We start from the raw sequence: 27078 nt of genomic DNA on the forward strand, positions 1-27078 counted from the left end.
GCTCTGCTAACTACACCTTTTTCTCTCCTTCCCGCTTTTGCAACAAGAAATAAGACAACTCACCCCAACACGACGAAAATGAAGCCGTCATTAGCAGCTATATCAATTCCTTGATTTCTCTTTTGATGATAGAGTTTGAAGATATTCTAAAAATGAATCGTAAAAAAGTACTGACATATCTATGCTTGTATTTGGAAGTTATACCTCTTTAGACATTTAGATTGGGGACAAATGGCGTTTAAGCGCAATGTAATCAGTGAACATGTCCAGGGGACTTTCTGATGCAAGTAATATGTAACAGACACATATGTCGTAGCACTAGGTAGATGAACTGAGAGCAGAGTGGCGCAGTGGAAGCGTGCTGGGCCCATAACCCAGAGGTCCGTGGATCGAAACCACGCTCTGCTAACTACACCTTTTTCTCTCCTTCCCGCTTTTGCAACAAGAAATAAGACAACTCACACCAACACGACGAAAATGATGCCGTCATTAGCAGCTATATCAATTCCTTTATTTCTCTTTTAATGATAGAGTTTGAAGATATTCTAAAAATGAATCGTAAAAAAGTACTGACATATCTATGCTTGTATTTGGAAGTTATACCTCTTTATATATCTAGATTGCGTCCAGATGACGTCAACACGAAATACAATCGGTGGACATGTCCAGGGGACTCTCTGATGCAAGTAATATGTAACAGACACATATGTCGTAGCACTAGGTAGATGAAATGAGAGCAGAGAGGCGCAGTGGAAGCGTGCTGGGCCCATAACCCAGAGGTCCGTGGATCGAAACCACGCTCTGCTAACTACACCTTTTTCTCTCCTTCCCGCTTTTGCAACAAGAAATAAGACAACTCACCCCAATACGACGAAAATGAAGCCGTCATCAGCAGCTATATCAATTCCTTGATTTCTCTTTTGATGATAGAGTTTGAAGATATTCTAAAAATGAATCGTAAAAAAGTACTGACATATCTATGCTTGTATTTGGAAGTTATACCTCTTTAGACATTTAGATTGGGGACAAATGGCGTTTAAGCGCAATGTAATCAGTGAACATGTCCAGAGGACTGTCTGATGCAAGCAATATATAACAGACACATATGTCGCAGCACTAGGTAAACGAAATGAGAGCAGAGTGGCGCAGTGGAAGCTTGCTGGGCCCATAACCCAGAGGTCCGTGGATCGAAACCACGCTCTGCTAACTACACCTTTTTCTCTCCTTCCCACTTTTGCAACAAGAAATAAGACAACTCACCCCAACACGACGAAAATGAAGCCGTCATTAGCAGCTATATCAATTCCTTGATTTCTCTTTTGATGATAGAGTTTGAAGATATTCTAAAAATGAATCGTCGAAAAGTACTGACATATCTATGCTTGTATTTGGAAGTTATACCTCTTTAGACATTTAGATTGGGGACAAATGGCGTTTAAGCGCAATGTAATCAGTGAACATGTCCAGGGGACTTTCTGATGCAAGTAATATGTAACAGACACATATGTCGTAGCACTAAGTAGATGAAATGAGAGCAGAGTGGCGCAGTGGAAGCGTGCTGGGCCCATAACCCAGAGGTCCGTGGATCGAAACCACGCTCTGCTAACTACACCTTTTTCTCTCCTTCCCGCTTTTGCAACAAGAAATAAGACAACTCACCCCAACACGACGAAAATGAAGCCGTCATTAGCAGCTATATAAATGTCTCATTTTTTAGTTTGATGTTAGCGTTTTAAGACATTGTTTAAATTAAACTTTAAAAAGTACTGACATATCTATGCTTGTATTTGGAAGGTTTACCTCTTTATATATCTAGATTGCGTCCAGATGACGTCAACACGAAATACAATCGGTGGACATGTACAGGGGACTCTCTGATGCAACTAATATGTAACAGACACATATGTCGTAGCACTAGGTAGATGAAATGAGAGCAGAGAGGCGCAGTGGAAGCGTGCTGGGCCCATAACCCAGAGGTCCGTGGATCGAAACCACGCTCTGCTAACTACACCTTTTTCTCTCCTTCCCGCTTTTGCAACAAGAAATAAGACAACTCACCCCAACACGACGAAAATGAAGCCGTCATCAGCAGCTATATTAATTCCTTGATTTCTCTTTTGATGATAGAGTTTGAAGATATTCTAAAAATGAATCGTAAAAAAGTACTGACATATCTATGCTTGTATTTGGAAGTTATACCTCTTTAGACATTTAGATTGGGGACAAATGGCGTTTAAGCGCAGGGTAATCAGTGAACATGTCCAGAGGACTGTCTGATGCAAGCAATATATAACAGACACATATGTCGCAGCACTAGGTAAACGAAATGAGAGCAGAGTGGCGCAGTGGAAGCTTGCTGGGCCCATAACCCAGAGGTCCGTGGATCGAAACCACGCTCTGCTAACTACACCTTTTTCTCTCCTTCCCACTTTTGCAACAAGAAATAAGACAACTCACCCCAACACGACGAAAATGAAGCCGTCATTAGCAGCTATATCAATTCCTTGATTTCTCTTTTGATGATAGAGTTTGAAGATATTCTAAAAATGAATCGTAAAAAAGTACTGACATATCTATGCTTGTATTTGGAAGTTATACCTCTTTAGACATTTAGATTGGGGACAAATGGCGTTTAAGCGCAATGTAATCAGTGAACATGTCCAGGGGACTTTCTGATGCAAGTAATATGTAACAGACACATATGTCGTAGCACTAGGTAGATGAAATGAGAGCAGAGTGGCGCAGTGGAAGCGTGCTGGGCCCATAACCCAGAGGTCCGTGGATCGAAACCACGCTCTGCTAACTACACCTTTTTCTCTCCTTCCCGCTTTTGCAACAAGAAATAAGACAACTCACACCAACACGACGAAAATGAAGCCGTCATTAGCAGCTATATCAATTCCTTGATTTCTCTTTTGATGATAGAGTTTGAAGATATTCTAAAAATGAATCGTAAAAAAGTACTGACATATCTATGCTTGTATTTGGAAGTTATACCTCTTTAGACATTTAGATTGGGGACAAATGGCGTTTAAGCGCAATGTAATCAGTGAACATGTCCAGGGGACTTTCTGATGCAAGTAATATGTAACAGACACATATGTCGTAGCACTAGGTAGATGAACTGAGAGCAGAGTGGCGCAGTGGAAGCGTGCTGGGCCCATAACCCAGAGGTCCGTGGATCGAAACCACGCTCTGCTAACTACACCTTTTTCTCTCCTTCCCGCTTTTGCAACAAGAAATAAGACAACTCACCCCAACACGACGAAAATGAAGCCGTCATTAGCAGCTATATCAATTCCTTGATTTCTCTTTTGATGATAGAGTTTGAAGATATTCTAAAAATGAATCGTAAAAAGGTACTGACATATCTATGCTTGTATTTGGAAGTTATACCTCTTTAGACATTTAGATTGGGGACAAATGGCGTTTAAGCGCAATGTAATCAGTGAACATGTCCAGGGGACTTTCTGATGCAAGTAATATGTAACAGACACATATGTCGTAGCACTAGGTAGATGAAATGAGAGCAGAGTGGCGCAGTGGAAGCGTGCTGGGCCCATAACCCAGAGGTCCGTGGATCGAAACCACGCTCTGCTAACTACACCTTTTTCTCTCCTTCCCGCTTTTGCAACAAGAAATAAGACAACTCACCCCAACACGACGAAAATGAAGCCGTCATTAGCAGCTATATCAATTCCTTGATTTCTCTTTTGATGATAGAGTTTGAAGATATTCTAAAAATGAATCGTAAAAAAGTACTGACATATCTATGCTTGTATTTGGAAGTTATACCTCTTTAGACATTTAGATTGGGGACAAATGGCGTTTAAGCGCAATGTAATCAGTGAACATGTCCAGGGGACTTTCTGATGCAAGTAATATGTAACAGACACATATGTCGTAGCACTAGGTAGATGAACTGAGAGCAGAGTGGCGCAGTGGAAGCGTGCTGGGCCCATAACCCAGAGGTCCGTGGATCGAAACCACGCTCTGCTAACTACACCTTTTTCTCTCCTTCCCGCTTTTGCAACAAGAAATAAGACAACTCACACCAACACGACGAAAATGATGCCGTCATTAGCAGCTATATCAATTCCTTTATTTCTCTTTTAATGATAGAGTTTGAAGATATTCTAAAAATGAATCGTAAAAAAGTACTGACATATCTATGCTTGTATTTGGAAGTTATACCTCTTTATATATCTAGATTGCGTCCAGATGACGTCAACACGAAATACAATCGGTGGACATGTCCAGGGGACTCTCTGATGCAAGTAATATGTAACAGACACATATGTCGTAGCACTAGGTAGATGAAATGAGAGCAGAGAGGCGCAGTGGAAGCGTGCTGGGCCCATAACCCAGAGGTCCGTGGATCGAAACCACGCTCTGCTAACTACACCTTTTTCTCTCCTTCCCGCTTTTGCAACAAGAAATAAGACAACTCACCCCAATACGACGAAAATGAAGCCGTCATCAGCAGCTATATCAATTCCTTGATTTCTCTTTTGATGATAGAGTTTGAAGATATTCTAAAAATGAATCGTAAAAAAGTACTGACATATCTATGCTTGTATTTGGAAGTTATACCTCTTTAGACATTTAGATTGGGGACAAATGGCGTTTAAGCGCAATGTAATCAGTGAACATGTCCAGAGGACTGTCTGATGCAAGCAATATATAACAGACACATATGTCGCAGCACTAGGTAAACGAAATGAGAGCAGAGTGGCGCAGTGGAAGCTTGCTGGGCCCATAACCCAGAGGTCCGTGGATCGAAACCACGCTCTGCTAACTACACCTTTTTCTCTCCTTCCCACTTTTGCAACAAGAAATAAGACAACTCACCCCAACACGACGAAAATGAAGCCGTCATTAGCAGCTATATCAATTCCTTGATTTCTCTTTTGATGATAGAGTTTGAAGATATTCTAAAAATGAATCGTCGAAAAGTACTGACATATCTATGCTTGTATTTGGAAGTTATACCTCTTTAGACATTTAGATTGGGGACAAATGGCGTTTAAGCGCAATGTAATCAGTGAACATGTCCAGGGGACTTTCTGATGCAAGTAATATGTAACAGACACATATGTCGTAGCACTAAGTAGATGAAATGAGAGCAGAGTGGCGCAGTGGAAGCGTGCTGGGCCCATAACCCAGAGGTCCGTGGATCGAAACCACGCTCTGCTAACTACACCTTTTTCTCTCCTTCCCGCTTTTGCAACAAGAAATAAGACAACTCACCCCAACACGACGAAAATGAAGCCGTCATTAGCAGCTATATAAATGTCTCATTTTTTAGTTTGATGTTAGCGTTTTAAGACATTGTTTAAATTAAACTTTAAAAAGTACTGACATATCTATGCTTGTATTTGGAAGGTTTACCTCTTTATATATCTAGATTGCGTCCAGATGACGTCAACACGAAATACAATCGGTGGACATGTACAGGGGACTCTCTGATGCAACTAATATGTAACAGACACATATGTCGTAGCACTAGGTAGATGAAATGAGAGCAGAGAGGCGCAGTGGAAGCGTGCTGGGCCCATAACCCAGAGGTCCGTGGATCGAAACCACGCTCTGCTAACTACACCTTTTTCTCTCCTTCCCGCTTTTGCAACAAGAAATAAGACAACTCACCCCAACACGACGAAAATGAAGCCGTCATCAGCAGCTATATTAATTCCTTGATTTCTCTTTTGATGATAGAGTTTGAAGATATTCTAAAAATGAATCGTAAAAAAGTACTGACATATCTATGCTTGTATTTGGAAGTTATACCTCTTTAGACATTTAGATTGGGGACAAATGGCGTTTAAGCGCAGGGTAATCAGTGAACATGTCCAGAGGACTGTCTGATGCAAGCAATATATAACAGACACATATGTCGCAGCACTAGGTAAACGAAATGAGAGCAGAGTGGCGCAGTGGAAGCTTGCTGGGCCCATAACCCAGAGGTCCGTGGATCGAAACCACGCTCTGCTAACTACACCTTTTTCTCTCCTTCCCACTTTTGCAACAAGAAATAAGACAACTCACCCCAACACGACGAAAATGAAGCCGTCATTAGCAGCTATATCAATTCCTTGATTTCTCTTTTGATGATAGAGTTTGAAGATATTCTAAAAATGAATCGTAAAAAAGTACTGACATATCTATGCTTGTATTTGGAAGTTATACCTCTTTAGACATTTAGATTGGGGACAAATGGCGTTTAAGCGCAATGTAATCAGTGAACATGTCCAGGGGACTTTCTGATGCAAGTAATATGTAACAGACACATATGTCGTAGCACTAGGTAGATGAAATGAGAGCAGAGTGGCGCAGTGGAAGCGTGCTGGGCCCATAACCCAGAGGTCCGTGGATCGAAACCACGCTCTGCTAACTACACCTTTTTCTCTCCTTCCCGCTTTTGCAACAAGAAATAAGACAACTCACCCCAACACGACGAAAATGAAGCCGTCATTAGCAGCTATATCAATTCCTTGATTTCTCTTTTGATGATAGAGTTTGAAGATATTCCAAAAGTGAATCGTAAAAAAGTACTGACATATCTATGCTTGTATTTGGAAGTTATACCTCTTTAGACATTTAGATTGGGGACAAATGGCGTTTAAGCGCAATGTAATCAGTGAACATGTCCAGGGGACTTTCTGATGCAAGTAATATGTAACAGACACATATGTCGTAGCACTAAGTAGATGAAATGAGAGCAGAGTGGCGCAGTGGAAGCGTGCTGGGCCCATAACCCAGAGGTCCGTGGATCGAAACCACGCTCTGCTAACTACACCTTTTTCTCTCCTTCCCGCTTTTGCAACAAGAAATAAGACAACTCACCCCAACACGACGAAAATGAAGCCGTCATTAGCAGCTATATAAATGTCTCATTTTTTAGTTTGATGTTAGCGTTTTAAGACATTGTTTAAATTAAACTTTAAAAAGTACTGACATATCTATGCTTGTATTTGGAAGGTTTACCTCTTTATATATCTAGATTGCGTCCAGATGACGTCAACACGAAATACAATCGGTGGACATGTACAGGGGACTCTCTGATGCAACTAATATGTAACAGACACATATGTCGTAGCACTAGGTAGATGAAATGAGAGCAGAGAGGCGCAGTGGAAGCGTGCTGGGCCCATAACCCAGAGGTCCGTGGATCGAAACCACGCTCTGCTAACTACACCTTTTTCTCTCCTTCCCGCTTTTGCAACAAGAAATAAGACAACTCACCCCAACACGACGAAAATGAAGCCGTCATCAGCAGCTATATCAATTCCTTGATTTCTCTTTTGATGATAGAGTTTGAAGATATTCTAAAAATGAATCGTAAAAAAGTACTGACATATCTATGCTTGTATTTGGAAGTTATACCTCTTTAGACATTTAGATTGGGGACAAATGGCGTTTAAGCGCAGGGTAATCAGTGAACATGTCCAGAGGACTGTCTGATGCAAGCAATATATAACAGACACATATGTCGCAGCACTAGGTAAACGAAATGAGAGCAGAGTGGTGCAGTGGAAGCTTGCTGGGCCCATAACCCAGAGGTCCGTGGATCGAAACCACGCTCTGCTAACTACACCTTTTTCTCTCCTTCCCACTTTTGCAACAAGAAATAAGACAACTCACCCCAACACGACGAAAATGAAGCCGTCATTAGCAGCTATATCAATTCCTTGATTTCTCTTTTGATGATAGAGTTTGAAGATATTCTAAAAATGAATCGTAAAAAAGTACTGACATATCTATGCTTGTATTTGGAAGTTATACCTCTTTAGACATTTAGATTGGGGACAAATGGCGTTTAAGCTCAATGTAATCAGTGAACATGTCCAGGGGACTTTCTGATGCAAGTAATATGTAACAGACACATATGTCGTAGCACTAGGTAGATGAAATGAGAGCAGAGTGGCGCAGTGGAAGCGTGCTGGGCCCATAACCCAGAGGTCCGTGGATCGAAACCACGCTCTGCTAACTACACCTTTTTCTCTCCTTCCCGCTTTTGCAACAAGAAATAAGACAACTCACCCCAACACGACGAAAATGAAGCCGTCATTAGCAGCTATATAAATGTCTCAATTTTTAGTTTGATGTTAGCGTTTTAAGACATTGTTTAAATTAAACTTTAAAAAGTACTGACATATCTATGCTTGTATTTGGAAGGTTTACCTCTTTATATATCTAGATTGCGTCCAGATGACGTCAACACGAAATACAATCGGTGGACATGTACAGGGGACTCTCTGATGCAAGTAATATGTAACAGACACATATGTCGTAGCACTAGGTAGATGAAATGAGAGCAGAGAGGCGCAGTGGAAGCGTGCTGGGCCCATAACCCAGAGGTCCGTCGATCGAAACCACGCTCTGCTAACTACACCTTTTTCTCTCCTTCCCGCTTTTGCAACAAGAAATAAGACAACTCACCCCAACACGACGAAAATGAAGCCGTCATCAGCAGCTATATCAATTCCTTGATTTCTCTTTTAATGATAGAGTTTGAAGATATTCTAAAAATGAATCGTAAAAAAGTACTGACATATCTATGCTTGTATTTGGAAGTTATACCTCTTTATATATCTAGATTGCGTCCAGATGACGTCAACACGAAATACAATCGGTGGACATGTCCAGGGGACTCTCTGATGCAAGTAATATGTAACAGACACATATGTCGTAGCACTAGGTAGATGAAATGAGAGCAGAGAGGCGCAGTGGAAGCGTGCTGGGCCCATAACCCAGAGGTCCGTGGATCGAAACCACGCTCTGCTAACTACACCTTTTTCTCTCCTTCCCGCTTTTGCAACAAGAAATAAGACAACTCACCCCAACGTGACGAAAATGAAGCTTTCATTAGCAGCCTTATAAATTCCTTGATTTCTATTTTGATGTTAGCGTTTTAAGACATTTTAAAAACGAATCGTAAAAAAGTTCTGAACTATCCATGGTTGTATTTGGAAGGTTTAGATCTTTAGACATTTAGATTGGGGACAAATGGCGTTTAAGCGCAGGGTAATCAGTGAACATGTCCAGAGGACTGTCTGATGCAAGCAATATATACCCGACACATATGTCGCAGCACTAGGTAAACGAAATGAGAGCAGAGTGGCGCAGTGGAAGCTTGCTGGGCCCATAACCCAGAGGTCCGTGGATCGAAACCACGCTCTGCTAACTACACCTTTTTCTCTCCTTCCCACTTTTGCAACAAGAAATAAGACAACTCACCCCAACACGACGAAAATGAAGCCGTCATTAGCAGCTATATCAATTCCTTGATTTCTCTTTTAATGATAGAGTTTGAAGATATTCTAAAAATGAATCGTAAAAAAGTACTGACATATCTATGCTTGTATTTGGAAGTTATACCTCTTTAGACATTTAGATTGGGGACAAATGGCGTTTAAGCGCAATGTAATCAGTGAACATGTCCAGGGGACTTTCTGATGCAAGTAATATGTAACAGACACATATGTCGTAGCACTAGGTAGATGAAATGAGAGCAGAGTGGCGCAGTGGAAGCGTGCTGGGCCCATAACCCAGAGGTCCGTGGATCGAAACCACGCTCTGCTAACTACACCTTTTTCTCTCCTTCCCGCTTTTGCAACAAGAAATAAGACAACTCACCCCAACACGACGAAAATGAAGCCGTCATTAGCAGCTATATAAATGTCTCAATTTTTAGTTTGATGTTAGCGTTTTAAGACATTGTTTAAATTAAAATTTAAAAAGTACTGACATATCTATGCTTGTATTTGGAAGGTTTACCTCTTTATATATCTAGATTGCGTCCAGATGACGTCAACACGAAATACAATCGGTGGACATGTACAGGGGACTCTCTGATGCAAGTAATATGTAACAGACACATATGTCGTAGCACTAGGTAGATGAAATGAGAGCAGAGAGGCGCAGTGGAAGCGTGCTGGGCCCATAACCCAGATGTCCGTCGATCGAAACCACGCTCTGCTAACTACACCTTTTTTCTCTCCTTCCCGCTTTTGCAACAAGAAATAAGACAACTCACCCCAACACGACGAAAATGAAGCTGTCATTAGCAGCTATATAAATGCCTCAATTTTTAGTTTGATGTTAGCGTTTTAAGACATTCTTAAAATGAATCGTAAAAAAGTACTGACATATCTATGCTTGTATTTGGAAGGTTTACCTTTTTATATATCTAGATTGCGTACAGATGACGTCAACACGAAATACAATCGGTGGACATGTCGAGGGGACTCTCTGATGCAAGTAATATGTAACAGACACATATGTCGTAGCACTAGGTAGATGAAATGAGAGCAGAGAGGCGCAGTGGAAGCGTGCTGGGCCCATAACCCAGAGGTCCGTCGATCGAAACCACGCTCTGCTAACTACACCTTTTTCTCTCCTTCCCGCTTTTGCAACAAGAAATAAGACAACTCACCCCAACACGACGAAAATGAAGCCGTCATTAGCAGCTATATCAATTCCTTGATTTCTCTTTTGATGATAGAGTTTGAAGATATTCCAAAAGTGAATCGTAAAAAAGTACTGACATATCTATGCTTGTATTTGGAAGTTATACCTCTTTAGACATTTAGATTGGGGACAAATGGCGTTTAAGCGCAATGTAATCAGTGAACATGTCCAGAGGACTTTCTGATGCAAGCAATATATAACAGACACATATGTCGCAGCGATAGGTAAATGAAATGAGAGCAGAGTTGCGCAGTGGAAGCGTGCTGGGCCCATAACCCAGAGGTCCGCCGATCGAATGCATGCTCTGCTAACTACACCTTTTTCTCTCCTTCCCGCTTTTGCAACAAGAAATAAGACAACTCACCCCAACACGACGAAAATGAAGCCGTCATTAGCACCTTTATAAATGCCACAATTTTTCGTTCGATGTTAGCGTTTTAAGACATTCTTAAAATTAAACGTAACAAAGTACTGACATATCTATGCTTGTATTTGGAAGGTTACCTCTTTATATATCTAGATTGCGTACAGATGGCCTCAACACGAAATACAATCGGTGGACATGTCCAGGGGACTTTCTGAAGCAAGTAATATGTAACAGACATATGTCGTAGCACTAGGTAGATGAAATGAGAGCAGAGTGGCGCAGTGGAAGCGTCCTGGGCCCATAACCCAGATGTCCGTGGATCGAAACCATGCTCTGCTAACTACACCTTTTTCTCTCCTTCCCGCTTTTGCAACAAGAAATAAGACAACTCACCCCAACGTGACGAAAATGAAGCTTTCATTAGCAGCCTTATAAATTCCTTGATTTCTATTTTGATGTTAGCGTTTTAAGACATTTTAAAAACGAATCGTAAAAAAGTTCTGAACTATCCATGGTTGTATTTGGAAGGTTTAGATCTTTAGACATTTAGATTGGGGACAAATGGCGTTTAAGCGCAATGTAATCAGTGAACATGTCCAGAGGACTGTCTGATGAAAGTAATATTTAACAGACACATATATCGTAGCACTAGGTAAATGGAATGAGAGCAGAGTGGCGCAGTGGAAGCGTGCTGGACCCATAACCCAGAGGCCCGTGGATCGAAACCACGCTCTGCTAACTACACCTTTTTCTCTCCTTCCCGCTTTTGCAACAAGAAATAAGACAACTCACACCAACACGACGAAAATGAAGCCGTCATCAGCAGCTTTATAAATGCCTCAATTTTTCGTTTCATGTTAGCGTTTTAAGACATTCTAAAAATGAATCGTAAAAAAAGTACTGACATATCTATGCTTGTATTTGGAAGTTATACCTCTTTATATATCTAGATTGCGTACAAATGGCGTTCACACGCAGTGTAATCAGTGAACATGTCCAGAATACATTCTGATGCAAGCAATAGTTAACAGACACATATGTCGTAGCACTAGGTAGACGAAATGAGAGCAGAGAGCAGAGTGGCGCAGTGGAAGCTTGCTGGGCCCATAACCCAGAGGTCCGTGGATCGAAACCATGCTCTGCTAACTACACCTTTTTCTCTCCTTCCCGCTTTTGCAACAAGAAATAAGACAACTCACACCAACGCGACGAAAATGAAGCCGTCATTAGCAGCTATATCAATTCCTTGATTTCTCTTTTGATGATAGAGTTTGAAGATATTCCAAAAGTGAATCGTAAAAAAGTACTGACATATCTATGCTTGTATTTGGAAGTTATACCTCTTTAGACATTTAGATTGGGGACAAATGGCGTTTAAGCGCAATGTAATCAGTGAACATGTCCAGAGGACTTTCTGATGCAAGCAATATATAACAGACACATATGTCGCAGCACTAGGTAAATGAAATGAGAGCAGAGTTGCGCAGTGGAAGCGTGCTGGGCCCATAACCCAGAGGTCCGCCGATCGAATGCATGCTCTGCTAACTACACCTTTTTCTCTCCTTCCCGCTTTTGCAACAAGAAATAAGACAACTCACCCCAACACGACGAAAATGAAGCCGTCATTAGCACCTTTATAAATGCCACAATTTTTCGTTCGATGTTAGCGTTTTAAGACATTCTTAAAATTAAACGTAACAAAGTACTGACATATCTATGCTTGTATTTGGAAGGTTACCTCTTTATATATCTAGATTGCGTACAGATGGCCTCAACACGAAATACAATCGGTGGACATGTCCAGGGGACTTTCTGAAGCAAGTAATATGTAACAGACATATGTCGTAGCACTAGGTAGATGAAATGAGAGCAGAGTGGCGCAGTGGAAGCGTCCTGGGCCCATAACCCAGATGTCCGTGGATCGAAACCATGCTCTGCTAACTACACCTTTTTCTCTCCTTCCCGCTTTTGCAACAAGAAATAAGACAACTCACCCCAACGTGACGAAAATGAAGCTTTCATTAGCAGCCTTATAAATTCCTTGATTTCTATTTTGATGTTAGCGTTTTAAGACATTTTAAAAACGAATCGTAAAAAAGTTCTGAACTATCCATGGTTGTATTTGGAAGGTTTAGATCTTTAGACATTTAGATTGGGGACAAATGGCGTTTAAGCGCAATGTAATCAGTGAACATGTCCAGAGGACTGTCTGATGAAAGTAATATTTAACAGACACATATATCGTAGCACTAGGTAAATGAAATGAGAGCAGAGTGGCGCAGTGGAAGCGTGCTGGACCCATAACCCAGAGGCCCGTGGATCGAAACCACGCTCTGCTAACTACACCTTTTTCTCTCCTTCCCGCTTTTGCAACAAGAAATAAGACAACTCACACCAACACGACGAAAATGAAGCCGTCATCAGCAGCTTTATAAATGCCTCAATTTTTCGTTTCATGTTAGCGTTTTAAGACATTCTAAAAATGAATCGTAAAAAAAGTACTGACATATCTATGCTTGTATTTGGAAGTTATACCTCTTTATATATCTAGATTGCGTACAAATGGCGTTCACACGCAGTGTAATCAGTGAACATGTCCAGAATACATTCTGATGCAAGCAATAGTTAACAGACACATATGTCGTAGCACTAGGTAGACGAAATGAGAGCAGAGAGCAGAGTGGCGCAGTGGAAGCTTGCTGGGCCCATAACCCAGAGGTCCGTGGATCGAAACCATGCTCTGCTAACTACACCTTTTTCTCTCCTTCCCGCTTTTGCAACAAGAAATAAGACAACTCACACCAACGCGACGAAAATGAAGCCGTCATTACCAGCTATATCAATTCCTTGATTTCTCTTTTGATGATAGAGTTTGAAGATATTCCAAAAGTGAATCGTAAAAAAGTACTGACATATCTATGCTTGTATTTGGAAGTTATACCTCTTTAGACATTTAGATTGGGGACAAATGGCGTTTAAGCGCAATGTAATCAGTGAACATGTCCAGAGGACTTTCTGATGCAAGCAATATATAACAGACACATATGTCGCAGCACTAGGTAAATGAAATGAGAGCAGAGTTGCGCAGTGGAAGCGTGCTGGGCCCATAACCCAGAGGTCCGCCGATCGAATGCATGCTCTGCTAACTACACCTTTTTCTCTCCTTCCCGCTTTTGCAACAAGAAATAAGACAACTCACCCCAACACGACGAAAATGAAGCCGTCATTAGCACCTTTATAAATGCCACAATTTTTCGTTTGATGTTAGCGTTTTAAGACATTCTTAAAATTAAACGTAACAAAGTACTGACATATCTATGCTTGTATTTGGAAGGTTACCTCTTTATATATCTAGATTGCGTACAGATGGCCTCAACACGAAATACAATCGGTGGACATGTCCAGGGGACTTTCTGAAGCAAGTAATATGTAACAGACATATGTCGTAGCACTAGGTAGATGAAATGAGAGCAGAGTGGCGCAGTGGAAGCGTCCTGGGCCCATAACCCAGATGTCCGTGGATCGAAACCACGCTCTGCTAACTACACCTTTTTCTCTCCTTCCCGCTTTTGCAACAAGAAATAAGACAACTCACCCCAACGTGACGAAAATGAAGCTTTCATTAGCAGCCTTATAAATTCCTTGATTTCTATTTTGATGTTAGCGTTTTAAGACATTTTAAAAACGAATCGTAAAAAAGTTCTGAACTATCCATGGTTGTATTTGGAAGGTTTAGATCTTTAGACATTTAGATTGGGGACAAATGGCGTTTAAGCGCAATGTAATCAGTGAACATGTCCAGAGGACTGTCTGATGAAAGTAATATTTAACAGACACATATATCGTAGCACTAGGTAAATGAAATGAGAGCAGAGTGGCGCAGTGGAAGCGTGCTGGACCCATAACCCAGAGGCCCGTGGATCGAAACCACGCTCTGCTAACTACACCTTTTTCTCTCCTTCCCGCTTTTGCAACAAGAAATAAGACAACTCACACCAACACGACGAAAATGAAGCCGTCATCAGCAGCTTTATAAATGCCTCAATTTTTCGTTTCATGTTAGCGTTTTAAGACATTCTAAAAATGAATCGTAAAAAAGTACTGACATATCTATGCTTGTATTTGGAAGTTATACCTCTTTATATATCTAGATTGCGTACAAATGGCGTTCACACGCAGTGTAATCAGTGAACATGTCCAGAATACATTCTGATGCAAGCAATAGTTAACAGACACATATGTCGTAGCACTAGGTAGACGAAATGAGAGCAGAGAGCAGAGTGGCGCAGTGGAAGCTTGCTGGGCCCATAACCCAGAGGTCCGTGGATCGAAACCATGCTCTGCTAACTACACCTTTTTCTCTCCTTCCCGCTTTTGCAACAAGAAATAAGACAACTCACACCAACGCGACGAAAATGAAGCCGTCATTACCAGCTATATCAATTCCTTGATTTCTCTTTTGATGATAGAGTTTGAAGATATTCCAAAAGTGAATCGTAAAAAAGTACTGACATATCTATGCTTGTATTTGGAAGTTATACCTCTTTAGACATTTAGATTGGGGACAAATGGCGTTTAAGCGCAATGTAATCAGTGAACATGTCCAGAGGACTTTCTGATGCAAGCAATATATAACAGACACATATGTCGCAGCACTAGGTAAATGAAATGAGAGCAGAGTTGCGCAGTGGAAGCGTGCTGGGCCCATAACCCAGAGGTCCGCCGATCGAATGCATGCTCTGCTAACTACACCTTTTTCTCTCCTTCCCGCTTTTGCAACAAGAAATAAGACAACTCACCCCAACACGACGAAAATGAAGCCGTCATTAGCACCTTTATAAATGCCACAATTTTTCGTTTGATGTTAGCGTTTTAAGACATTCTTAAAATTAAACGTAACAAAGTACTGACATATCTATGCTTGTATTTGGAAGGTTACCTCTTTATATATCTAGATTGCGTACAGATGGCCTCAACACGAAATACAATCGGTGGACATGTCCAGGGGACTTTCTGAAGCAAGTAATATGTAACAGACATATGTCGTAGCACTAGGTAGATGAAATGAGAGCAGAGTGGCGCAGTGGAAGCGTCCTGGGCCCATAACCCAGATGTCCGTGGATCGAAACCACGCTCTGCTAACTACACCTTTTTCTCTCCTTCCCGCTTTTGCAACAAGAAATAAGACAACTCACCCCAACGTGACGAAAATGAAGCTTTCATTAGCAGCCTTATAAATTCCTTGATTTCTATTTTGATGTTAGCGTTTTAAGACATTTTAAAAACGAATCGTAAAAAAGTTCTGAACTATCCATGGTTGTATTTGGAAGGTTTAGATCTTTAGACATTTAGATTGGGGACAAATGGCGTTTAAGCGCAATGTAATCAGTGAACATGTCCAGAGGACTGTCTGATGAAAGTAATATTTAACAGACACATATATCGTAGCACTAGGTAAATGAAATGAGAGCAGAGTGGCGCAGTGGAAGCGTGCTGGACCCATAACCCAGAGGCCCGTGGATCGAAACCACGCTCTGCTAACTACACCTTTTTCTCTCCTTCCCGCTTTTGCAACAAGAAATAAGACAACTCACACCAACACGACGAAAATGAAGCCGTCATCAGCAGCTTTATAAATGCCTCAATTTTTCGTTTCATGTTAGCGTTTTAAGACATTCTAAAAATGAATCGTAAAAAAAGTACTGACATATCTATGCTTGTATTTGGAAGTTATACCTCTTTATATATCTAGATTGCGTACAAATGGCGTTCACACGCAGTGTAATCAGTGAACATGTCCAGAATACATTCTGATGCAAGCAATAGTTAACAGACACATATGTCGTAGCACTAGGTAGACGAAATGAGAGCAGAGAGCAGAGTGGCGCAGTGGAAGCTTGCTGGGCCCATAACCCAGAGGTCCGTGGATCGAAACCATGCTCTGCTAACTACACCTTTTTCTCTCCTTCCCGCTTTTGCAACAAGAAATAAGACAACTCACACCAACGCGACGAAAATGAAGCCGTCATTACCAGCTATATCAATTCCTTGATTTCTCTTTTGATGATAGAGTTTGAAGATATTCCAAAAGTGAATCGTAAAAAAGTACTGACATATCTATGCTTGTATTTGGAAGTTATACCTCTTTAGACATTTAGATTGGGGACAAATGGCGTTTAAGCGCAATGTAATCAGTGAACATGTCCAGAGGACTTTCTGATGCAAGCAATATATAACAGACACATATGTCGCAGCACTAGGTAAATGAAATGAGAGCAGAGTTGCGCAGTGGAAGCGTGCTGGGCCCATAACCCAGAGGTCCGCCGATCGAATGCATGCTCTGCTAACTACACCTTTTTCTCTCCTTCCCGCTTTTGCAACAAGAAATAAGACAACTCACCCCAACACGACGAAAATGAAGCCGTCATTAGCACCTTTATAAATGCCACAATTTTTCGTTTGATGTTAGCGTTTTAAGACATTCTTAAAATTAAACGTAACAAAGTACTGACATATCTATGCTTGTATTTGGAAGGTTACCTCTTTATATATCTAGATTGCGTACAGATGGCCTCAACACGAAATACAATCGGTGGACATGTCCAGGGGACTTTCTGAAGCAAGTAATATGTAACAGACATATGTCGTAGCACTAGGTAGATGAAATGAGAGCAGAGTGGCGCAGTGGAAGCGTCCTGGGCCCATAACCCAGATGTCCGTGGATCGAAACCACGCTCTGCTAACTACACCTTTTTCTCTCCTTCCCGCTTTTGCAACAAGAAATAAGACAACTCACCCCAACGTGACGAAAATGAAGCTTTCATTAGCAGCCTTATAAATTCCTTGATTTCTATTTTGATGTTAGCGTTTTAAGACATTTTAAAAACGAATCGTAAAAAAGTTCTGAACTATCCATGGTTGTATTTGGAAGGTTTAGATCTTTAGACATTTAGATTGGGGACAAATGGCGTTTAAGCGCAATGTAATCAGTGAACATGTCCAGAGGACTGTCTGATGAAAGTAATATTTAACAGACACATATATCGTAGCACTAGGTAAATGAAATGAGAGCAGAGTGGCGCAGTGGAAGCGTGCTGGACCCATAACCCAGAGGCCCGTGGATCGAAACCACGCTCTGCTAACTACACCTTTTTCTCTCCTTCCCGCTTTTGCAACAAGAAATAAGACAACTCACACCAACACGACGAAAATGAAGCCGTCATCAGCAGCTTTATAAATGCCTCAATTTTTCGTTTCATGTTAGCGTTTTAAGACATTCTAAAAATGAATCGTAAAAAAAGTACTGACATATCTATGCTTGTATTTGGAAGTTATACCTCTTTATATATCTAGATTGCGTACAAATGGCGTTCACACGCAGTGTAATCAGTGAACATGTCCAGAATACATTCTGATGCAAGCAATAGTTAACAGACACATATGTCGTAGCACTAGGTAGATGAAATGAGAGCAGAGTGGCGCAGTGGAAGCGTGCTGGGCCCATAACCCAGAGGTCCGTGGATCGAAACCACGCTCTGCTAACTACACCTTTTTTCTCTCCTTCCCGCTTTTGCAACAAGAAATAAGACAACTCACCCCAACGTGACAAAAATGAAGCTTTCATTAGCAGCCTTATAAATTCCTTGATTTCTATTTTGATGTTAGCGTTTTAAGACATTCTAAAAACGAATTGTAAAAAAGTTCTGAACTATACATAGTTGTATTTGGAAGGTTTAGATCTTTAGACACTTAGATTGGGGACAAATGGCGTTTACACGCAATGTAATCAGTGAACATGTCCAGATGACTGTCTGATGCAAGTAATATGTAACAGACACATATGTCGTAGCACTAGGTAGATGAAATGAGAGCAGAGTGGCGCAGTGGAAGTGTGCTGGGCCCATAACCCAGAGGTCCGTGGATCGAAACCACGCTCTGCTAACTACACCTTTTTCTCTCCTTCCCGCTTTTGCAACAAGAAATAAGACAACTCACCCAAACACGACGAAAATGAACCTTTCATTAGCAGGCTTATAAATTCCTTGATTTCTATTTTGATGTTAGCGTTTTAAGACATTCTAAAAACGAATCGTAAAAAAGTTCTGAACTATCCATGGTTGTATTTGGAAGGTTTAGATCTTTAGACACTTAGATTGGGGACAAATGGTGTTTACACGCAATGTAATCAGTGAACATGTCTAGAATACTTTCTGATGCAAAAAATAGTTAACAGACACATATGTCGTAGCACTAGGTAGATGAAATGAGAGCAGAGTGGCACAGTGGAAGCGTGCTGGGCCCATAACCCAGAGGTCCGTGGATCGAAACCACGCTCTGCTAACTACAGGTTTATCTATCCTTCCCGCTTTTGCAACAAGAAATAAGACAACTCACCCCAACGCGACGAAAATGAAGCTTTCATTAGCAGCTATATCAATTCCTCAATTTTTTGTTTGATGTTAGCGTTTAAAGACATTCTAAAAATGAATCGTAAAATCGCACTGACATATCTATGCTTGTATTTGGAAGTTATACCTCTTTAGACATCTAGATTGCGTACAGATGACGTCAACAGGAAATACAATCAGTGGACATGTCCAGGGGACTTTCTGATGAAAGCAATATGTAACAGACACATATGTCGTAGCACTAGGTAGATGAAATAAGAGCAGAGTGGCGCAGTGGAAGCGTGCTGGGCCCAAACCCAGAGGTTCTCTCCTTCCCGCTTTTGCAACAAGAAATAAGACAACTGACCCCAACACGGCGAAAAATGAAGCCGTCATTAGCAGCTATATAAATTCCTTGATTTCTCTTTTGATGATAGAGTTTGAAGATATTCTAAAATTGAATCGTAAAAAAGTACTGACATATCTATGTTTGTATTTGGAAGGTTTACCTCTTTAGATATGTAGATTGCGTACAAATGATGTCGACGCGGAATACAATCAGTGAACTTGGGCAGAGGACTTTCTGATGCAAGCAATATGTGGTAGAGACATATGCTGTACCAGTTTAATATCGATACCCTACTGAGATAAAGTATGCTGACACCAGCCTGGCCAGTTCTTGTTTGATCCCATTAGGATTGCCAGTCAGGGTAACAACCAGTACCATCTTTTAACGTCTTTTGGTATGACACTGCTGTGGATCGAAATCCCCGACCTTCCGACCTTCTCTGGGCAGGTGCTCTATTCACGATACCATGAAGGTCTCCAATTTCCTTGATGACAGAAACATGATTGAATGCATAAACAATAGTAAACAGACAAGGTCAACACACTTTATTAACATTGATTAATGATTGGTTGACATATTGATAACAGTAATACTTCTGTCATAATAAACTATTTCAATAGATATGCAAGTTACTGCGCAATAACAGTGTGGAAATCGGTGTTTCTTTCTTTACAGTATAGATATACATGATGATTATTCTTAATAGATACCCTTTCATATTGCAAAATGTGCATGTTCTCTACTCTCCAGCATATAGTGCCATGCTTCTTCATAACCCATCTGCTCACAGCTATGCAATGACTTGTACATTGCACTGTTGATTGTTTTCATTTCATATCACACATATTGGACAGGGAGGAATCTAAGCATTTTAGACCCATTACAAGTACCATACCTTCATTACCTGCAATGTTCCATACAGTCAGTACGTGACCTGACCAAAGTACCATCTGATCTGATCCTTGTTTGTTTGTCAGCAATATTCCAGCTATATGATGGCGGTCTGTAAATATTCGAGTTTGGACTAGACAATCCAGTGATTGATATCATGTGCATCGATCTTCGCAATTGAGATACGATGACATGCATCAACCAAGTCAGTGAGCCTGACCACACGATCCTGTTAGTCGCTGAATACGACAAGCATAGTTGCCTTCTACAGCAAGCTTGGGTTGCTGAAGACCTATTCTACCCCGGATTTTCACAGGTCTTGTACCACCATAATGTGATGTGAACTGACATATGTACTCATCCTTACTGAAACAACTAAGTGGTTTCTGTCAAATAAGCAAATTAGTGTAATGACAGTTTTGAAGAATGTCTCAAATTATGTTCATTTAGCAGAAAAGACCATAAATAACAACATTAAAATAGCTTTGAATTTTTGGCCAATTACAGCAGAAACCCTTGTCAGCCCCACACAAACACTCCTCCCCTTGCACCAACATGAAAAGAATCAGATGAAGATGTTCTAACATAGCTGATACTTTAAGAGTATGACCTTCATAATACTTGACTCAAATTCATACGACTGATCTTGTCTGTCATGTACAATGGTTCATTTATGGCATACATACATACATACATACATACATACATACATACATACATACATACATACATACATACATACATACATACATACATACATACATACATACATACATACATTACACGCACGCACGCACGCACGGACGCATGCACGCACAGATGCACGCACGCACGCACGCACGCACGCACGCACGCACGCACGCACGCACGCACGCACATATGTGTGGTATTCCAATACCAGTCCAATGCTGGGAGACAAGTTCAGGGTGCATGGAGCTTTGATTTTATATTGCACTGCATCTACGTGACAGGTATATCCACAGTCCATTTACATGTAGCTTTGTACACAAACTGTACAGAACTACAGCAGGTCCATTCAAAATGACCAACAGTTTTGCATTCTGCATTGCATTACATTCTGAGATGAAGAACCCAGAAAGCATAATACTGTCTCGTTAGATTCTTTAGAATAATTGTAAGGCGACAGGAACATGATAGTTGTTGGGTACCATGGTAAAGAAACAGTTGTCTTACAATCAGTATTTGAAACACATCGTTTCATATACCTACTTGTCTACATAAGTAAGTACTTAAAGGGAAAAAGTAAATATAAGTGCTTACTTTCTATGTACCCTAATAAACTATTTGTATACTTTATTGCACTGAAAATAAACACACAGCCGGGAGCAGGTGGGTTCCCCAATTTTTCCCACCAAACTTTGTTTTTTCTCAAGAAATTTCACACAGAGAATTTTGCTCAACCTCTCCACCCACAGGCCCCTAACATACATACAGAGTATTTGCCATGAAACTAAATTTAAAATCAATACTTTTTTTAACCACAATGACAGTAACATGAAGTGTGAAAGACATTTGGAGGGGCACAGCATACAGTGAACAACACAGAGCCTTGTACACTAGTTCCAGTGTCTGTACAAGTGATCTTGAATGGCAATATGCTAGGTCTAGGTAATACATGCATTTCAGTCTTGAATTACACAGACTGAACTTGTCATACGACCATGTGATGTTGTAGTGATGTGCAATCATGTGTCTTTGTATACTATCACTTAATGTCTGAGGAGAAATCTCTGTCATATATCAACAACAGAAATGAAATAAATGGAAACCACAATTTGCCAAAATGTAAACACATGAACCATTGTAAACAAATAGTGAAGTATGTAATACTTAACTACCGGTAAGTCCTGTCCAACCTTCATTCCTCAATCATGAAGGTCAAGGTAACTTTCTCCAATTCTAAACGCATCAAGCATCCAAGTTCTTGTGAAATACCTCATAATTCTATTGCAAGAAAATCTAAGTTTATAAATAATATGTCCACGATACACTACACTTTTGCAACAAATCATTGTGAGATCATGTTTGAGGGCAAGACAGTTTGTTGTTTAACTCCACACTCAGCAATATTCCAGCTATATGACAGCTGCCTGTAAATAATGGAGTCTGGACCAGACAATCCAGTGATAAATATAATAAGCATCAATCAAAGCAATTGGGATATGATGACAGGTATCAACCAATGTCAGCAAGCTGACCACCCGATCCCATTATTCGTCTTTTACAACAAGCATGGGTTGCTGAAGACCTATTCTAACCTGGATCTTCACAGGTTGAGGGCAAGGCTGTCAAGAAGCATGATGACAATATCAAGTGGAACCCGGGATTGTTCATTCCCCATTCATTTGATTCTTGGGCAGGACAGGTGCCCTGGGCCTAAGATGTGGATTGAGTGAATAAAATGGCTGCTATCTATTTCTGCATCAATACATAAATGACACCACATTTTGTTTCAAATAAAGACATCATTGTCAGAGAGACATTTTTCACAAAATATTCATGAACAAAATTTAACAGGGGTATATATGATACAAATGAAATCAGATTTGAATTCAAACTTTTCAATATTAAGGCAATGAAACACATTTCCCTAACAGTCAAGAAGGAGAACAACATTAACAAATTATAGAAGCCTGTCACAATTTGAGTTAGATACATGTACTCAGGATCATGAATAAACTGGTTAATGATGTATAAGAATCAGATGCCACAGTGGTTTTCAATGCATCAACAGTGGAAACAATTGGAATTCCAAATAATTTACTAAAAGTAAACATCAAACAGGATGAAGTGTACCTTTGGCATTGTGAGAAGTGAGTGATAACAGGTGTGAACATAGCTATGTTTAGATGTTGCCATGGGTACCATGTGGTGATCAGTCTTGGATACTTGATGTGCCTGAGAGACACCTTATCTCTGCTATGTACCCAAGGCACATCAAGTCTGTATGTTCCCGTAAGTTCCATTGGGTGCCCGGTAGAGCTTAGGTACATACAGCATCTGCAGGCTGTTGAAGGCATACTTCCTAACACCAGTATTCTTGTGTGTATTATCTCGCCTGCAGCCAACACTGGAATCAAAATTCAGAAAAATATTAAAACCTCTGAGACAAATGTAACAGATTTTATGGATTGCAGCTTTAAGTTGTTTGCTTGGTGACTGTGTGTCTTATATATCCATGCTACAATATGTGAGTTATGATCGTTATGTGAGATTACGTTTTGTAATGGATGGAATCTTGATGTTTGACTTACCTCCTGAAGCAGTCAAGTGACTGCCAGAAGACGTGGGATGCCAGGTCGTGTTGTTGCTGCAGAACTTGCACCTGCTCCAGGGTGACGGACATGGAGGTCCGGTCCTTGCCGCTCTTACAGCATGCAAACCTCACTCCCTTCAGCTTGCGGCACACCTGCAGCATTACAGAGGCATCTTGAAAACATCACTCCATCAACACAATACCACTTTAACTGTAACACAATCCCACCTCCTTACCACCTTAACCCACAACACAATTTCACCCCATACCACCTTACCACACAACACAATCTCACTCCATACCACACAACACAATCCCACTCTTTACCACACAACACAATCCAACTCCATACCACACAACACAATCCCACTCCTTACCACACAACACAATCCCACTCCTTACCATACAACACAATCCAACTCCATACCACACAACTCAATCCCACTCCTTACCACACAACACAATCCCACTCCTTACCATACAACACAATCCAACTCCATACCACACAACTCAATCCCACTCCTAACCACACAACACAATCCCACTCCATACCACACAACACAATCCCACTCCATACCACACAACACAATCCCACTCCATACCACACAACACAATCCCACTCCTTACCATACAACACAATCCCACTCCATGCCACACAACTCAATCTCACTCCATACCACACAACACAATCCCACTCCATACCACACAACACAATCCAACTCCATGCCACATAACACAATCCCACTCCATACCACACAACACAATCCCACTCCATACCACACAACACAATCCAACTCCATGCCACATACCACAATCCCACTCCATACCACACAACACAATCCCACTCCATACCACACAACACAATCCCACTCCTTACCATACAACACAATCCCACTCCATGCCACACAACTCAATCCTACTCCATACCACACAACATAATCCCACTCCATACCACACAACACAATCCAACTCCATGCCACATAACACAATCCCACTCCTTACCACACAACACAATCCCACTCCATACCACACAACACAATCCCACTCCATACCACACAACACAATCCCACTCCATACCACACAACACAATCCCACTCCTTACCACACAACACAATCCAACTCCATGCCACATACCACAATCCCACTCCATACCACACAACACAATCCCACTCCATACCACACAACACAATCCCACTCCTTACCATACAACACAATCCCACTCCATGCCACACAACTCAATCCTACTCCATACCACACAACATAATCCCACTCCATACCACACAACACAATCCAACTCCATGCCACATAACACAATCCCACTCCTTACCACACAACACAATCCCACTCCATACCACACAACACAATCCCACTCCATACCACACAACACAATCCCACTCCATACCACACAACACAATCCCACTCCTTACCACACAACACAATCCAACTCCATGCCACATAACACAATCCCACTCCATACCACACAACACAATTTCACTCCATACCACACAACACAATCCCACCCCATACCACACAACACAATCCCACTCCATACCACAGAACACAATTCCACCCCATACCACACAACACAATTCCACCCCATACCACTTTACCACACAACACAATCTCACCTCCTTACCACCTTAACCCACAACACAATTCCACCCCATACCATCTTAACCCACAGCACAATCCAACCTCGCTACCACCTTAACCCACTCAGTCATGAGTCCCTCACACCATCAAATCTCAACGCTGTAACCGACCACATTGCTGACACTGAGTCAGATGTACCTCACACCATCCCACCTCAACACTGTCACCAACCACATCACTGACACTCAGTCAGATGTCCCTCACACCATCCCACCTCAACACTGTCACCAACCACATTGCTGACACTCAGTCTGGAGTCCCTCACACCATCCCACTTCAACACTGTCACCAACCACATTGCTGACACTCAGTCAGGAGTACCTCACACCATCCCACTTCAACACTGTAACCAACCACATTGCTGACACTCAGTCAGAAGTCCCTCACACCATCCCACTTCAACACTGTCACCAACCACATCACTGACACTCAGTCTGGAGTCCCTCACACCATCCCACTTCAACACTGTCACCAACCACATTGCTGACACTCAGTCAGGAGTCCCGCACACCATCCCACTTAAACACTGTAACCAACCACATTGCTGACACTCAGTCAGAAGTCCCTCACACCATCCCACTTCAACACTGTCACCAACCACATCACTGACACTCAGTCTGGAGTCCCTCACACCATCCCACTTCAACACTGTCACCAACCACATTGCTGACACTCAGTCTGGAGTCCCTCACACCATCCCACTTCAACACTGTAACCAACCACATTGCTGACACTCAGTCAGGAGTCCCTCACACCATCCCACTTCAACACTGTCACCAACCACATTGCTGACACTCAGTCAGGAGTCCCTCACACCATCCCACTTCAACACTGTAACCAACCACATTGCTGACACTCAGTCAGGAGTCCCTCACACCATCCCACTTCAACACTGTCACCAACCACATTGCTGACACTCAGTCAGATGTCCCTCACACCATCCCACTTCAACACTGTCACCAACCACATTGCTGACACTCAGTCTGGAGTCCCTCACACCATCCCACTTCAACACTGTCACCAACCACATTGCTGACACTCAGTCAGGAGTCCCTCACACCATCCCACTTCAACACTGTCACCAACCACATCACTGACACTCAGTCTGGAGTCCCTCACACCATCCCACTTCAACACTGTCACCAACCACATTGCTGACACTCAGTCAGGAGTCCCGCACACCATCCCACTTAAACACTGTAACCAACCACATTGCTGACACTCAGTCAGAAGTCCCTCACACCATCCCACTTCAACACTGTCACCAACCACATCACTGACACTCAGTCTGGAGTCCCTCCCACCATCCCACTTCAACACTGTCACCAACCACATTGCTGACACTCAGTCTGGAGTCCCTCACACCATCCCACTTCAACACTGTAACCAACCACATTGCTGACACTCAGTCAGGAGTCCCTCACACCATCCCACTTCAGCACTGTCACCAACCACATTGCTGACACTCAGTCAGGAGTCCCTCACACCATCCCACTTCAACACTGTAACCAACCACATTGCTGACACTCAGTCAGGAGTCCCTCACACCATCCCACTTCAACACTGTCACCAACCACATTGCTGACACTCAGTCAGATGTCCCTCACACCATCCCACTTCAACACTGTCACCAACCACATTGCTGACACTCAGTCTGGAGTCCCTCACACCATCCCACTTC

General features: G+C 41.8%; 1 protein-coding gene and 9 non-coding genes across 11 annotated transcripts in view; 9 read left to right on the forward strand and 1 right to left on the reverse strand.

Moving 5' to 3' along the window:
* The first annotated feature begins 3129 nt into the window (after positions 1-3129).
* Trnam-cau lies at positions 3130-3201 on the forward strand. The gene has a single exon. It is a non-coding gene; the product is annotated as a tRNA-Met (tRNA).
* Positions 3202-3528: 327 nt separating this feature from the next.
* Trnam-cau lies at positions 3529-3600 on the forward strand. Its single transcript has one exon. It is a non-coding gene; the product is annotated as a tRNA-Met (tRNA).
* Positions 3601-3927: 327 nt separating this feature from the next.
* Positions 3928-3999, forward strand: Trnam-cau. Its single transcript has one exon. It is a non-coding gene; the product is annotated as a tRNA-Met (tRNA).
* A 1125-nt stretch (positions 4000-5124) lies between these two features.
* Positions 5125-5196, forward strand: Trnam-cau. Its single transcript has one exon. It is a non-coding gene; the product is annotated as a tRNA-Met (tRNA).
* A 1125-nt stretch (positions 5197-6321) lies between these two features.
* Positions 6322-6393, forward strand: Trnam-cau. Its single transcript has one exon. It is a non-coding gene; the product is annotated as a tRNA-Met (tRNA).
* Positions 6394-6720: 327 nt separating this feature from the next.
* On the forward strand, positions 6721-6792 carry Trnam-cau. The gene has a single exon. It is a non-coding gene; the product is annotated as a tRNA-Met (tRNA).
* Positions 6793-7917: 1125 nt separating this feature from the next.
* Positions 7918-7989, forward strand: Trnam-cau. Its single transcript has one exon. It is a non-coding gene; the product is annotated as a tRNA-Met (tRNA).
* A 1524-nt stretch (positions 7990-9513) lies between these two features.
* Positions 9514-9585, forward strand: Trnam-cau. Its single transcript has one exon. It is a non-coding gene; the product is annotated as a tRNA-Met (tRNA).
* An 8724-nt stretch (positions 9586-18309) lies between these two features.
* Trnam-cau lies at positions 18310-18381 on the forward strand. The gene has a single exon. It is a non-coding gene; the product is annotated as a tRNA-Met (tRNA).
* Positions 18382-20657: 2276 nt separating this feature from the next.
* Positions 20658-27078, reverse strand: part of LOC124123269 (inositol polyphosphate-4-phosphatase type I A-like) — a 56581-nt gene continuing 50160 nt past the window's right edge. For both annotated transcript variants that reach the window (XM_048388117.1, XM_048388118.1), the window contains exons 24-25: positions 23743-23897; positions 20658-23558 (exon numbers count right to left, since the gene is read on the reverse strand). In XM_048388117.1, the coding sequence (XP_048244074.1) occupies positions 23426-23558; positions 23743-23897 (288 nt within the window). In that variant the 3' untranslated portion in view covers positions 20658-23425. The remainder of the gene's footprint in view (positions 23559-23742; positions 23898-27078) is intronic.

The sequence above is a fragment of the Haliotis rufescens genome, unplaced genomic scaffold (assembly GCF_023055435.1).
Source record: "Haliotis rufescens isolate VD_foot unplaced genomic scaffold, xgHalRufe1.0.p SCAF_7, whole genome shotgun sequence".
Lineage (NCBI taxonomy): Eukaryota > Metazoa > Mollusca > Gastropoda > Lepetellida > Haliotidae > Haliotis > Haliotis rufescens.